The sequence below is a fragment of the Xyrauchen texanus genome, chromosome 34 (genome assembly GCF_025860055.1).
Source record: "Xyrauchen texanus isolate HMW12.3.18 chromosome 34, RBS_HiC_50CHRs, whole genome shotgun sequence".
In the NCBI taxonomy this organism is placed as follows: domain Eukaryota; kingdom Metazoa; phylum Chordata; class Actinopteri; order Cypriniformes; family Catostomidae; genus Xyrauchen; species Xyrauchen texanus.
The window spans coordinates 36,563,489-36,580,180 of record NC_068309.1 but is presented as its reverse complement, the minus strand read 5'-3'; the positions used below and the strand labels follow the sequence as shown (position 1 = coordinate 36,580,180).

General features: G+C 45.1%; 1 protein-coding gene across 3 annotated transcripts in view; it reads right to left on the bottom strand.

Moving 5' to 3' along the window:
- The window catches only part of gabrg2 (gamma-aminobutyric acid type A receptor subunit gamma2), a 149,744-nt gene that overhangs the window by 97,220 nt on the left and 35,832 nt on the right, over positions 1 to 16,692 (bottom strand). For all 3 annotated transcript variants that reach the window (XM_052104053.1, XM_052104054.1, XM_052104055.1), the window contains exon 2: positions 16,424 to 16,566. In XM_052104053.1, coding sequence (XP_051960013.1) covers positions 16,424 to 16,566 — 143 coding nt within the window. The remainder of the gene's footprint in view (positions 1 to 16,423; positions 16,567 to 16,692) is intronic.

Genomic DNA, 16,692 nt, shown 5'->3' with positions numbered 1-16,692 from the left:
TTTTATTTTATTGTATGGAACAGAGCAAAGAGAACATTATTCAAAAATTCTCCTTTTGTATTCCACAAAATAAATAAAGTCATTCAGGTTGCAACAACATGAGTAAATAATTTCAGAATGGTTAAAAGGATGGGGTAAATTATCCTTTTAACCATTCCGGTCAAAAACTGTGATTTGCAGATTTGTTTCAGGTACTGATGATCAGTCGTGGCAGATTAGCATACAGCACTACAGTTCCCACAAACCCCATTAATCATGAGACGTCTGCCTGTCGCAGCACATGAGAATGGTCTGTGATATAGAGGGTGAATTCAGCAGTATTATGCCAGTTCAGATGGACTGCTTAGCATTAGACAGAGTCCTGCGCTCTGCCATGCCCTTGCAGTCACCACCAATCACAGTCAAAGCACACTTCTCATTCATACAGGCATACACTTCATTCTCAAAAAGACCTTATAAAAGAGGTATGTTAAATAAATGTAGGGTATACTGTATAACCACCACTGTTGTCTTCACATAAATTAATTAATTCTTAAGGGGAAATTTTCACCTTTTGTTTTTTTACCTTTATAAGGGCATACTGTTTTTCTAACCATCAAAAACACAGAATGTTGTTCATTTGTTTCAAATACATTATTTCAGTAGAATAAATTAATTTACCTAAATTGTTATTAATCTGAACAATTATTGTTAAAAAGGCTCTCCAATCTGTACTAGATGTATAAAAGAGACACTAATGCCCCCTTGTGGCTAAATGAATATTAAGTGAAGAGATTGAAGACGTGCATTAACGGCACAGTTTTTAGTAATTGGGGCTTGTTCTATAGTGCATACAACGAGAAAGTTTGATGGAGTTATGCTGCTTGTTTTGATCGGTTTGACAGAGTGCGTTCATATACCAGTGAGTAATCTTTGTTCAGTTATTGATTACCTTACGAGTTGTATTTCAAGTGTTACTATTTTGATGTTAAACCGGTACTTTGATATCTTTTGATGTTACGACGCATACATTTGTATATTGCATCACGGAGATTATCTGAGGTAGATACATGTAAAGAGGGTTAAATATCTATTTGTGAGCATGTAATCTCAAGTTCTAAGTAAAGTTGAGCATGTATAGGATTATTTATTATAGATAAGGATATATGATGATTACATCATCTCTGTACAATCGCTTTGATTGAGATCACGTGTCAGAGAACGTGACACCATTTTATCTGCGTTATTTGACTCGGTCTTTATGTTACGTGATTTATATTTGTATACCTGTGAGTCATTGCATGCATAATATCACTAATAGTAGTATTTAGTGGTTTACTATCTGACAAATTTGATGACTCTAGATGTTATAATGTATGGATAACTTAGTACTACAATGCTTGCTTATGTTCTTCTGTGCATATAACCATGTGAGCAATGTTATCTTGAATATGTTATAATTTAAGTATTGTTATTTCTATTTCATTTAGAACCACTACTGTTTATCTGTGGCTGCAAATTACCACCCATTAAAGAGATATACGTCTCTGACCGGACGTCTTGTGACTGCTCATTTTCCACCAGAATATTACATAGTCTTCATTACAAGTGGTCCTTCGAGTCGGATTTAGGAGCTGTCACAATAAGATGCATCAGAGTGATCCTGATACCAGACCTGGATCTCCTGAGCCCACTGTCAGACCCCGGAGATCAGTGCGTTTACCTAGTTATCTATCAGACTTTGAGGTCACCAGATATCACCCAAGGCTACAGTCATGGGACTTGAGCAGACATTTCTTCTCCTGAACTGAGTGAAGATTATGAGCCACCAGGAGCAGCCTCACTCAACATAGCTGCCACCTGCCATGAACACAGACCGAGTCCTCAGCCTTGGCAGCCAATAGAATGGAGCTCTATCAGGGAAGATGAACAGCAGCATAACATCTCCTCTCCACATCCTGAGTTGTCATCAGTAGTTTTAGCAGAGTTTCAGCAGCTTAAAAAAGAGAATGAGGAACTGCGGCATTATACAAATGCACAGATGAGACGGTTAGAAAAAAGGAATGAGGCTCTAGAATCACAGATGAAACGGCTAGTGGGAAGCAACCAGCCCAGTCATCATTTAACAGGTATGTCCTCACCAATCCCACAGCCTCATCTTCATCCTCCACAAAGTGCCAAAGAAGCTAAGCCTGTACCCTTACCCCGATCAAAGCTGCCTAAAAAAGTGAATGATGGTGCAGATGATCAGGTCAGACATGACTTCCTTTCCGACTTAGATCAGAGGCTTAAAAGGCTTGAGATGACTTCACAGCAGACCTATTCCAGGTCTATCTCACCTCTACGGTCTTCCCCTCAGAGACCCTCACACCATAGCAGAACAGATGATAGCAGAGGTGTCAATCGTCTCACAGAGCAACGTATCCCTTCCAGCCAAGAGAGCACTTACCGTGGACCAGCTCCCACCATTCCAAACTTTGTAAAGCCAGACCCAAGAGAGTTTTCTCGGTTCACAATTGCGTTGGAGAATATTTTACCAGCTGATGCCACCGAGAGATTCAAGTTTCAGATACTTGTTGACCACCTAAAATTGGAAGAAGCTCTGCTTATAGCAGATTCTTACAGCAACTCCTTGTATCCCTTTTCAGATACTATGGAAGCACTCAATCAGCAGTATGGACAACCCCACCAGCTGGCCCTTCAGAGAATAGCAGAACTTATGGATGCCCCTAACATCATCAGTGGAGATGTGAAAGCTTTCAGGATGTTTGCATTAAGAGTTCGCTCATTAGTTAGTATGCTTCAGCAACTGGGCAAGAAGGGTTATGTTGAATTGGAGTGCGGATCCCACGTGTCAAGGTTATTGTGTAAGCTACCACATGATCTGCAGACAAACTTCAGAAGGTTTATCTATCCCCACCGTGTATCCATCCCTACATTACTGGATTTCTCAGCCTGGCTAGAGTTCGAGCTGCAGGTTCAAGAAGATCATTCTAGGTTCTCTCTTTCCACAAGTAAGCCAGTAGCCATGAGCAGAAAGGGACAAATTAAGGATTCGAAACGTCCAAACAACCCAACAAGTATATTCCTTGGTACTGAGAAATGCACTGTCTTAAGAGCCATGCCGGTGAAGGATACTGAGTCTAAGTCCAGAGAGAGAAATATCTTCTGTCCATATTGTGATGGACATGATCACTACTTGAATGGCTGTACTGGTTTCAGTCAGTTGAACAGAGATAAGAAAGTGAAATGGATTCAAACAAACAATCGCTGTTGGCGTTGTGGGCGAGGCCACCAAGCGGCAAAATGTAATCTCAGAACTCTTTGCAAGATCTGTAACAGCAGACACTTGTTGGTCCTCCATGAGGTTAATATTCGACCCACCACAAAGACAAATGACTCTCCTGATCCTGGATCTTCTGAGAGCTGCCTAGTGAACACCACCACAGAGACCTTGTACCTAGATCGACCCACTGGCAGCCGCCAAGTTTTGTTAAAGCTTTGTAAGGTGCTCTTGAGAAATGGCGATCATTGCTTGGAAACTTACGCCATACTAGATGATGGGTCCGAACGTACAATACTCCTTCACTCTGCAGTTCAACAGCTTAAGTTGACGGGTCAGCCTGAAGAACTAGTTTTACTTACAGTACGTCAAGACCGCCACAATCTACAAGGGGCTGCTGTGGCTTTTACTGTGTCACCTGCCTTCCAACCTGAGATTTCCTACAAGATTCACAAGGCTTTTACCGCTGAACCACTCGGGCTGGCCGAACATACACATCCAGACAGGGAGTTACAGAGCAAGTACCGGCATCTACAGGGATTACCGCTGCAACAGGTTGATTCCGTACAGCCACTCCTCCTCATAGGTTCTGACTATCCACACCTCATTACACCAGTTGAACCAGTTTGTCTAGGCCCTCCAAATGGACCTGCTGCCATCAGGACCCGCCTGGGTTGGACACTGCAGGGTCCCACTCAAGAAATTAAGCATTGTCTCTCAGAACAACAGTGTCTCTTCACTTCTACTTCCTTTTCCCCTACCGACCTGTATAATCAAGTGGAGAGATTATGGCAATTAGATGTGCTTCCGTATCGCAGTGAGAAACTCATTACTCGATCCAAGCGAGATCAAGAGGCCATTGCTTTACTTGAGTCAAAGACGACTAGAGTTATGGTAGATGGAGTTGCTCGATATGCCACTCCGTTGCTTCGAGTGAAGAACATGCCCATACTGCAAGCACCAAAGGATAGTACCTTGCCTTGTCTCAGAGGAATAGAAATGAGGTTAGCCAAAGATCCAACTCAAGCAGAATCTTACAGGGCAGAGATGAAGAGGTTGGAGGAGGAAGGATATGCTTCAGTGATATCTCCAGAACATGTAGAACAGACAACTGAATCATGGTATATCCCCCACCATATGACTCAGCACAATGGAAAGAACAGAGTCGTTTTCAACTGTTCCTTTCAGCACAGAGGGAAGAACCTGAACCAACTCCTACTTCCAGGTCCTACATTAGGCCATACCCTGATGTCTGTTCTGCTTAGGTTCCGTGAGCACACCGTGGCTTTAAGCAGTGACATCAGGGGAATGTTTTATCAGGTGCGTCTACTGCCAGAGGATCGCCCTCTGTTACGCTTCCTGTGGAGAGATCTCAAGAGAGAAGAGCTTCCCCAAGTCTATGAGTGGCAAGTCCTTCCCTTTGGGACGACATGCAGTCCATGTTGTGCAATATTTGCATTACAGAAACACATCATGGATTATAGTCAACCAGGAGAAGATGTCCGTGAAAGCATTGAGAAATCCTTCTATGTGGACAACTTCCTCCAAAGTTTCAGTTCCGAGGAAGAAGCAGAGTCACTGGTGATAAAGTTGCGAAACCTCTTAGTTACAGGTGGGTTTGATTTAAGACAATGGGCTAGTAACTTCCCTAATGTCCTGAGCCATGTCCCATCTCATGCAAGATCCACCAGTATTGAATTGTGGCTGACACAATGTCAACCAGATGCTCAAGAATCCACACTTGGACTACACTGCACTGCACATCGGACACACAGTCGTACAAGTACCGTCCCATTGACTACTCAGTCCCCACAATGCGCAACATTTATAAGGTCTTGGCTAGCCAATATGACCCATTGGGTTACATTGTCCCTTACACTATGAGAGCTAAAATATTAGTACAGCGCCTGTGGGACAAGAAGAGGGAATGGGATGATCCCCATCTACCAAGTGAGTTACTCCACGCCTGGCAGGTATGGGAATTGGAGTTGCCAGATCTCCAACTCATCTCTCTCCCCAGGTGTTATGTTACTGCAGAATTAGACAACACTCAATGTCTAAGAGAGATACATATCTTTTGCGATGCCTCAGAGCAAGCCTACGGCTCCGTAGCCTATCTACAGACAAAAAGTCCCCAGGGAGACATAGAAGTAGCTTTCCTGACTGCCCGTTCAAGATTTTCCCCCAAAAAGCGGCAATCAATCCCTCGTTTGGAGCTGTGTGCTGCCTTAACTGGAGCTCAGCTGGCTAAGCTTCTGATGTCAGAGCTTAGCATTCCAATCCAGCATGTCACACTCTGGTCTGATTCAACTACTGTGCTAACCTGGATCCAAGCTGACTCATGTAGATTTAAGGTTTTTGTTGGAACGAGAGTCGCAGAGATACAGGAATTGACCGACCCAGGGGCTTGGCATTATGTAGATTCCAAAAGAAATCCAGCCGACGACATCACACGTGGCAAAACTTTGGCTGAGTTGTCCAATCCAAGCCGGTGGAACCAGGGTCCACCTTCCCTCCTTCTGCAACCGGATCAGTGGCCTCAGAGTCCACTTCTCCATCTACAGAGGGAGGATGAGGAGGTGAAACGAGCTACCTTTTGTGGGCTTACTGTTCCAGCAATGAATCCAGCGTTGCCTGATTGTGGTCAGTTCCAGTCCTATGACGATTTGCTCAGAACTACGGCCCGGGTATTGCATGGGGAGGCTGAGGATAATGATGTTCTGACAGCAGATGAATACCAAGAAGCAGAACTAGCTCTCCTCCGACTGGCACAGAGCCAAAGTTTCCCTGTTGAAGTCAGCCATCTTAAGTCAGGTAAACCTTTACCTACGAGTAGCCGTCTCCAGTGCCTTGCTCCGGAATATGATAGTGATATGCAGTTCCTTAGGGTTGGTGGTCGCCTCAGAAGGACAGAACTACTAGAGGAATTTGCAATTCACCCCATCTTTCTTGACTCTAGACATCCCCTGAGTAAGTTGATCATTCAAGATTGTGATACAAAATTGCACCATCCAGGAGCAGAACGTGTATTCGCAGAAGTGCGACGTAAATACTGGATCTTAAAGGGCAGGGAAGTTATTCGGCAACATCAAAGATCTTGTTTAGGCTGTAAAACGTTGAGAGGTAAGCCGAGTACTCAGAAGATGGCTGACCTTCCCCCATCAAGACTGCGCTTATTGCAACCTGCCTTCTACTCAACGGGGGTAGATTGCTTTGGACCCTACCTTGTTAAAATTGGAAGGAGGAATGAGAAGCGATGGGGGCTTATATTTAAGTGTCTATCAACACGAGCTGTGTATTTAGACATCCTCAGCAATATAGACACTGACTCATTCTTAATGGCCTTCAGACGATTCATCTCCCGTAGGGGGAAGCCATTTGAGATCATCTCAGATCATGGGACGAATTTTCGGGGTGGTGATCGAGAGTTACAAGAAGCTTTCTCTGCACTTCACCCAACCTTAAAAGAGCAGTTAGCCAGCCAACAGATTCGATTCAAGTTCAATCCCCCTGGTGCTCCACACTTTGGAGGCTGTTGGGAAAGGGAAATTCGATCCCTTAAAACTGCCCTCTGTGCTACTATAGGGGATCAGATTGTAACCGAGGAAGTCCTACGAACTGTACTTGTTGAGATTGAGGGCATTCTCAATTCTAAACCCCTCGGTTATACCTCGTCTGATGTAGCTGACTTAGACCCAATCACTCCTAATATGCTGCTTATGGGGCGGCTGGACTCATCCCTACCTCAAGTGGTGTATCCACAATCAGAGATGCTGAGTAGAAGACGGTGGAGGCATAGTCAGATTATGGCAGACCATTTCTGGAAACATTTCATCCGCAATTACCTACCAGGACTTCAGTCACGCCAAAAATGGCACAGAGAGTCAGGAAACTTAACACCGGGAACAATTGTCATGATTGTTGACCAGCAGCTCCCTCGGGCTCTGTGGCCAGTTGGACAAGTTACTAAAGTTTTCCCTGGAGAAGATGGTAGAGTCAGGGTGGCCGAGGTTGACGTAAAGAACAAAATCTACCTTCGCCCAATTTCCCGTCTTATCAGCCTCCCTAATCTGCCAGACTGATTACCCTTACTACTGTGCCCAAATTGCGATTGCCTTTTTTTTTAAGGTACACATTTACAGAACAAATGTGGGGGCGGCTGTTAAAAAGGCTCTCCAATCTGTACTAGATGTATAAAAGAGACACAAATGCCCCCTTGTGGCTAAATGAATATTAAGTGAAGAGATTGAAGACGTGCATTAACGGCACAGTTTTTAGTCATTGGGGCTTGTTCTATAGTGCATACAACGAGAAAGTTTGATGGAGTTATGCTGCTTGTTTTGATCGGTTTGACAGAGTGCGTTCATATACCAGTGAGTAATCTTTGTTCAGTTATTGATTACCTTACGATTTGTATTTCAAGTGTTACTATTTTGATGTTAAACCGGTACTTTGATATCTTTTGATGTTACGACGCATACATTTGTATATTGCATCACGGAGATTATCTGAGGTAGATACATGTAAAGAGGGTTAAATATCTATTTGTGAGCATGTAATCTCAAGTTCTAAGTAAAGTTGAGCATGTATAGGATTATTTATTATAGATAAGGATATATGATGATTATATCATCTCTGTACAATCGCTTTGATTGAGATCACGTGTCAGAGAACGTGACACCATTTTATCTGCATTATTTGACTCGGTCTTTATGTTACGTGATTTATATTTGTATACCTGTGAAATATTGAGTCATTGCATGCATAATATCACTAATAGTAGTATTTAGTGGTTTACTATCTGCCAAATTTGATGACTCTAGATGTTATAATGTATGGATAACTTAGTACTACAATGCTTGCTTATGTTCTTCTGTGCATATAACCATGTGAGCAATGTTATCTTGAATATGTTATAATTTAAGTATTGTTATTTCTATTTCATTTAGAACCACTACTGTTTAACTGTGGCTGCAAATTACCACCCATTAAAGAGATATACGTCTCTGACCGGACGTCTTGTGACTGCTCATTTTCCACCAGAATAATACATAGTCTTCATTACAATTATGGCTCAAATCAACATCAAATACAAAAGTAGCTGTAAAGCACAAGATATCATGACACAATAAAAACACTCAGCTACAGTATACAGCCCTTTACTCTGTACCATCATAGTAGATTTCAATGTGACCACTAGGACTGGGTATCGTTCAGAAAATGTAGATGTACTGATACTGATATCTTGACTTCGATACTGGTTCCTAAACAATAAATTTTTTCAATACCAATGTTATGAAATCCGTTTTAACAAGATTACAAACATTACCTCAAAATAACATTGGTTTTATTTTTTCAGATTGTTGGCTTTTATTTACAGAATCAAAGTCTCATCTCCTGAGCCTTCTGGTCTCCTCATGCCAGGGTCAGCAAGGGCAGAGGCTATAACATTAATGTGAAGAGGAAAAAGAAAAACAAGAAAGCTAAACTGTTAATTCAGTCAACCCTAAGGATAAGTATGGTTTAACAAGATAACTAGTTTAAGGTGTTACTTGATCAGCTACTGTCAACCTTAGATACTGTCAAACAATATCTAACGTTAGGTAGGTCCCAGTTTATAGGACTATGTCACCGCGCACAGAAACGTTAATTTAACAAGTACACAAGCATGTACCACTACAAGTGAGCAGATTTTGTTTGTTGGTTTGTTTGCTAAACGTTAACCTTATCTGTCGGAGTCATAGTCAGGGCGCCTGTGCATTCATCAGTAGTTTTGGAAGAGGACTTGTGTGGTTCAAGTAAGCTCTGTGGCAGGAGGACGCTGAGAGGATGACTGCACTGGCTCGGACTTCTTGCAGTCGAAGACGGAGCTACTTTCCGCTATTAAGTTTATTTCGTGCACTGTCAAGTACTTCATCATATTTGTCGTGTTGCAGGTCTTGGGCAGCAATTATCTTGTCGAAAATATTGCGTAGCGTGCTGTTGGCATTGAGCCTGGTGAAATGTAGCCACACTTTTGATCTTTTCCACATCTTTTACATCTATGGGTGTTGGGACGTACACTCACCTAAAGGATTATTAGGAACACCTGTTCAATTTCTCATTAATGCAATTATCTAATCAATCAATCACATGGCAGTTGCTTCAATGCATTTAGGGGTGTGGTCCTGGTCAAGACAATCTCCTGAACTCCAAACTGAATGTCAGAATGGGAAAGAAAAGTGATTTAAGCAATTTTGAGTGTGGCATAGTTGTTGGTGTCAGACGGGCCGGTCTGAGTATTTCACAATCTGCTCAGTTACTGGGATTTTCACGCACAACCATTTCTAGGGTTTACAAACAATGGTGTGAAAAGGGAAAAACATCCAGTATGCGGCAGTCCTGTGGGCGAAAATGCCTTGTTGATGCTAGAGGTCAGAGGAGAATGGGCCGACTGATTCAAGCTGATAGAAGAGCAACTTTGCCTGAAATAACCACTCGTTACAACCGAGGTATGCAGCAAAGCATTTGTGAAGCCACAACACGCACAACCTTGAGGCGGATGGGCTACAACAGCAGAAGACCCCACCGGGTACCACTCATCTCCACTACAAATAGGAAAAAGAGGCTACAATTTGCAAGAGCTCACCAAAATTGGACAGAAGACTGGAAAAATGTTGCCTGGTCTGATGAGTCTCGATTTCTGTTGAGACATTCAGATGGTAGAGTCAGAATTTGGCGTAAACAGAATGAGAACATGGATCCATCATGCCTTGTTACCACTGTGCAGGCTGGTGGTGGTGGTGTAATGGTGTGGGGGATGTTTTCTTGGCACACTTTAGGCCCCTTAGTGCCAATTGGGCATCGTTTAAATGCCACGGCCTACCTGAGCATTGTTTCTGACCATGTCCATCCCTTTATGGCCACCATGTACCCATCCTCTGATGGCTACTTCCAGCAGGATAATGCACCATGTCACAAAGCTCGAATCATTTCAAATTGGTTTCTTGAACATGACAATGAGTTCGCTGTACTAAAATGGCCCCCACAGTCACCAGATCTCAACCCAATAGAGCATCTTTGGGATGTGGTGGAACGGGAGCTTCCTGCCCTGGATGTGCATCCCACAAATCTCCATCAACTGCAAGATGCTATCATATCAATATGGGCCAACATTTCTAAAGAATGCTTTCAGCATCTTGTTGAATCAATGCCACATAGAGTTAAGGCAGTTCTGAAGGCAAAAGGGGGTCAAACACAGTATTAGTATGGTGTTCCTAATAATTCTTTAGGTGAGTGTATATACACTACAGCCTCACATGAGCCGCGTCTCTGGGCTTAACCGGTGTAAACTAGTGTTTTTCCTTGATGCCTTAACACAGCCAATCACTGGCACATCTAGCATGCTACATGCTTATCACTGACATTGACGAGATTAACCCCTTAGGTATCGAAATTTGGTACCGAACGACAAGATATTTTTTGATACGGAGCCCCTTGCCAGTGCCCAGTAGGATGCAAAACCTCTAGTGGTCTGTGTCCGGACTCCCAAGGGGCACTGTAGGTCTCGTGATTGGTAAGCCAAAGAAATGGCATCCACAATCCAATGGGCTAGCCTCTGGAGACAAATTTCCCCTTCTGCTGAACTCCATAACAGACAAAGAGCTGCTCCATGTTTCTAAAGCTCTGCGTGTGGTCCAGAGAGATGCCCAGGGTGTGAACTGGACACAGCAATGACAAGGCCGGGACTTCCTCCCCTAAAGGGAGTGCTTGCAGGTTCACCACCTGATCCCGAAAGGGAATGGTGGTAACTTTGCGCATGTAACCGGGTCTCAAGATTACGTGACAGTGTGCCTGCCAGAACTCCAGGCATACGCTGGTGATAGAGAGCACCTGCAGGTCCGCAACCCTCTTGATAGATGTGAGCACCACCAGGAGGGCCGGCTTCAGTGAAAAGTGCTGAAAGGGGGGCTCAAAGGGGGCTCTCTGTAGGGCAGGTAGGACCACAGAGAGATCTCAAGAGGGAATCAGGCGCGGCCTAGGAGGATCCAATATTCTCATGCCCTTGAGGAAGTATCATGATATGCTGATATAGCAGCCACGTACACCTTCAGGGCGGAGGGAGACAGACATCTCTCCAGCCCCTCCTGTAGGAAGGACAACAAAGATCCGACGCATATCTCTGTGGATCTTCCCTGTGGGAAGAACACCAACTTTCGAAGAGACGCCACTTCAGAACGTACAGCCACCTCGTGGAGGAGTCTATTGCCAGAGTGATCGTGTCTATCACTGCTGGTGGAAGGCCTGCTACGAGCCTCGGACAGGGAGTACCAAAGGGGGCAATGAGAGGACTTTCAGGATGCGAACAGGTCCGCCTGTGCCTCCCTGAATCTCTCCCAAATTAGCTGGACTGCGTGGGGGTGGAGTCTCCACTCTCCACGGAGCGTTACCTGTCATGAGAGCGCATCCACTGCATGGTTGAGGATGCCCGGGAGGTGAGTTGCTCGCAGAGACTTCAACATCAGCGGACTCAAGAGGAGACGGTGAGTGAGTTGTGACATGCGACGTGAGCATATGCCACCCTGGTGGTTAATGTACGCCATGGTCACTGTGTTGTCTGTCCGGACCAACATGTACTTGCCCTGAATCAACGGCCAGAACCTCTGCAGGTCCAGTGATACTGCCAGCAACTCTAGACAGTTGATGTGCCATTGCAGACTGTCTGCCTGTTGCACACGGCATCCCAGCTCAAAGTCGTGACCACGACGCACCTTGAGACCTGCTCTAAGGGAACCCCTGCCCATAGAAATGCCAGATCTGACCAAGGGTTGAAAGTATGGCAGCACTGTGGCGTGATAGTCACACACTGGGTGCCGTGGCCCCATGCCCACCTCGTGACTCGAGTCTAAAGCCAGTGCTGGAGTGGTCTAATATGCATCAACCCAAGGGAGAGTACTGTTGCATGGTTGAGGATACCCGCTTTGGGCATGGGGCCATATGCCCTAGGAGCCTTTCAAAGGCACCGCTACCTTACCCTGAAGGTTTTCAGGCAGGCCACCACTAACTGTGCACGCTTGTTCGTAACGCTTGCCATAGTGGCAATTAAGTCCAACTCCATACTGAGAAAAGAGATGTTCTGCGCAGGCGAGAGCTTGCTCACTTTTCCAGTTGACCTAAAGCCCCAGTCGGTCGAGGTGCTGAAACACAAGGTGCCTGTGTGCCCACAATAGATATTGCGAGTTAGCTAGGATCAGCCAGTCATCGAGATAATTGAGGATGCGAATGCCCTTCTCCCTTAGTGATTTTGGTAAAACATGAGGAGACTGGGACAGACCAAAAGGGAGGACCTTGTACTGGTATGCTCATCCCTCGAAGGCAAACTGAAGAAAGGGTCTTTTTCGAGGAAGGATCGACACGGGAAAGTACGTGTCCTTCAGGTCGGTGGCCACGAACCAATCCTGAAACCGTACTGATCCCAGGATGCGCTTCTGCGTCAACATCTTGAAAGGAAGCCTGTGTAAGGCCTTGTTCAAGGCACACAGATCCAGAATTGGGCGCAACCCCCCTCTTGTGCACGATAAAATAGGGGCTGTAATAGCCCTTGTGCGACTTGGCTAATGGGACGGGCTCTATCGCTTCCTTCACCAGAAGGGTTGTGACCTCCGCCCGAAGGACCGAGGCATCCTTGGTGGAGAGGACGCCACTGAACCTGGGTGGCCGTCTGGATCGGGTAGCCAAGACGGATCATCCTGATGAGCCATCAAGAAAAGGCTGGAAAGCGCTAACCAGGCTTTCAGCCTCTGCGCTAATGGCACCAGGGGTACGATTGGTTTTATCAGGCCCATGGTAGGTGATTTGTGGCAACAGCCAGGCACTGAAAGTCTTTCCGGTTAACGAGCGGGACGCAAGTATCTTGCTTTACCTTCTTCTGTCAAAAGAAAGCAGCCAAACAGGTAAAAGCGGCAGGTCTTGGGGCCCACCGACCACCGTTGATAGGTTGCGCCTGCGTGAGGGCCGGAAGGGCTGAGCGTTGGAGAATGACCTAGGGATTTAATTACAAATTGGGTGCCGGGGCCCAAAAGGCACCCGGCAATGTTGCAAGGGTACTCAGGGGCGGGAGTGGGGCCTGTGCGCTCAGGCCAGTCAAAGTCAGTCACCTCATCCCTGGGTCGCCTGTCTCAGGGCTGCTTCGAAGTCCATCCAGCGTGCGGGCTCCGATGGTGGGGGAGCCAGGTCTGACGCTGCTGGGGGATGACCCTGGCGAGAGGCAGAAGGGGTGCGGGACTTCGGAGGCCTGTAGGCGGCCGAGTCCTGCTATGGCAGGATGTGTTTGATGGCCTCCATCTGCTTCTTCACCGTCGAGAACTGATGGGCAATGTCCTCGACAGTGTGGCCAAAGAGCCCCCCTTGGGAGATGGACGCATTGAGAAAGCAGACCATCTCGGCATCACACATCTCCGCAAGATTGAGCCACAGGTGCCGCTCTTGGATCACCAAGTTGGACATCGTCCGGCCCAGGGTGCGCGCCGTGACTTTCGTCGCCTGTAGAGCGAGGTCGGTCGCGGTACTCAGTTCCTGCATAAGCCCTGGTTCGGTCCTACCCTCGTACAGATCTTTAAGTGCCTTGGCCTGGTGGACCTGCAGGATAGCCATGGAGTGCCAGACCTACGGCATTGTAAGCCATCGCCACTAATGACAAAGGAAACTTACACGCCTTGGCAGGGAGCCTTAGTCTGTTACCCCAGGTGGCTGCGCCCTGTGGGCATAAACACACCCCCACAGAGTGCTCTACCTGGGGAAGCCCGACATATCCCTTATGCGCCGTCGAGGGTAGTTGGGTGGACCATCCTACAAAGCGTGTATGGGCAGAGAAAGGCACCTTCCACGACTTCATGAGCTCCTTGTGCACTTCTGGGAAGAAGGGCACTGGGGCGAGGTGTGGCCGTGAGTCGAGCTCTGAGCCCAGAAACCAATCATCCAGCTGCGAATGCTCAAGGCAGGGTGGGAAGTTCCACTCAAACCTGATGTTGGCAGCTGCCCGGGCAAGCATGGCTGACAACTCAGCGTCCACCTCATCCTGAGCTCTACCGCCCGAGAGCGGGAGCTCAGAAGATTTGTCCACTTCTGAAAGCAGAAGCCCACCCACTGATGCTGCGACCAATAACTCATCCTCGTCGCGAGCCCCGAACGAGACATTAAATCCACCCTGAGGTGGACCGCCTGCATCGCTCGTGAACTCTACTGGGCAGAACGAGTGTACTGGAGGATGGGAGGACCACAGGGACTGAACCAGCGGAAACATTCCCATATCCACATCCAGATCATCTGCGATGCTCGCTGACCCAGCCGCCTGAGTTTCAACCCAGGACAGACCAGGTGGGGAAGCAGCCGCGGTGGCTCTCTGCTTCATGAAGAAGGAAGTGAGCCGTGACCGCAACGTTCTCATGGGCATGTTCTCATAGTGAGAACATGACCCCTCCAGAAAAGCTGCCTCGGAATGCTGGCGACCCAAGAACTCGAGACAGATTTCATGGCCATCCGGTGAGGAGAGATAACGGCCACACCTAGTAGCAAAATATGTGAAAGGACATCTTTAAAAAGATACCAATCGTTTGTGTGAGCTCTTTTAGAGAAAATGTACTCTTTTGAATATATACTTTTTTTTATACACCTGTGGACTCAGCCGCTGAAGAACCCAGGGGAATCACAACACCTAACCGTGCAATGGTGACTGCTGATATGCGCCGTAATTCCAGCAGCAGATAACAAGGTAACGGGACGAACACAAACATGCACTCGGCTCTGAAGAACAAGTCTGAATGAGTGGTGCAGGCCATCTCCTTTTATACCCGTATGTCCGGGTCCCATTTTCATTGCCCTTTTCTGAATAACGCAAAGGAGATTGGGGCTCTCAAGAGCAAAACCCAAGTGTGACTACATCGACACAATGTCGAGTGAGTGACAGACAGGGAACATTAATTATTTTAAATGTTAAATGTATTATTCCAGGTATGCTCTTGCTATTGAATGGAATTGACATATTTTTGTAACATTTGATCAAATGATTGTCTTTCCCATCTTGTGCTAAATGGAGCAAAATATTGATTATATGTATTCTGCTATCTCAAATATACACAGATAAAAAGGATGATATATTATTTAAAGTACATTTGTAAAGTACACTTGTGACTATATGTCATTGTAGCATTTTTTGATTGTAATTTTATTTATAAAAAATCATTGTGTTCAGACAACATATTTTACAGTAATAAGAATGTTGGGGGAAAATTTGCTTAATTGTCATTAAAACAATGTCACAATCAAAAAGTCTTAATGGTCCTACAACAGAATACATTTTCTAATTTCTAATTAGTTTATTTTAGTTTCAGGGGTGAAATATGAGCTGTACATTTCTTAGATTCACCCACATACTGGAGATAAATATGTAGATTTGGAAACCTCATCGGGTCTAATTCAGTTTTAGTGAATTCACCACACAATCTCTATTATATGTGCTAAAGGCATAGAGATTGTGTGGTGAATTCACCACACAATCTCTATGCCTTTAGCACATATAATAGAATTTTGAACAAAATTACACTATGCCATGTGCCAGCAAACACAATACAAGAGTAATGGGCAGTGGGCTTTATGGACATGATATAGAAGTGTACCAATTCGATAGCTTTCTTTGCTTCTGCCAGCATGAACATTAAACAGTAAAAAGGTTTTTATGTTTTTTAAATGGCTAAACTGTCTAGGGAGCACAAAATAGCACTTGGTGGTTATATGGGACAAAACAACAACAGGTCAGACGTCTCAGACTTTTGAGTGTTTTTGAATGAGTTACATGGGGGCTGTTTAATTCCTATGAGACTTGTCAAAACTTCTCCAGAGCCCAAAACGCCCTCAGACCCCAGAGGGTTAAAAGGGATCATATGAATTCTGTATATATATATATATATATATATATATATATTTTTTTTTTTTTCACTATATTGCCCAGCCATATTAGACACATTATAATTGTGAAAAAGGAAAGTTGACAGAATATGATGCAATATTTTAAATAAATTTAAGCAAACCGTTAAATAAGACAATTTTGCAGGTCATGAACCTTTTCAGTTGTACTGGGTTTAGATGCCCCAAATGACTTAGTGAACAAGATAAAATGGCATCTACCTCCTATGTCTGGTCGCAGCTTGTTATCATAGCCGTCTAGCAAGCTGTTCAAAATATGTGTGACGTCACTCTCGTACACTTTGGGGGTCAGAACCCACGTTTTGTTTGTCACTTCATCATCGTCGCTTTCCAACTGGACAGAGCTAAAAAAAAAAAAAGAAAGAAACACAAACAAGAGGTTAAACAAAGTTGCTAAAGTCTCTCAGCCAACATTTACAATTTCTGCACCATCTATTTGCAACATGTTTGAAAATGCAGTTTTATTTCTG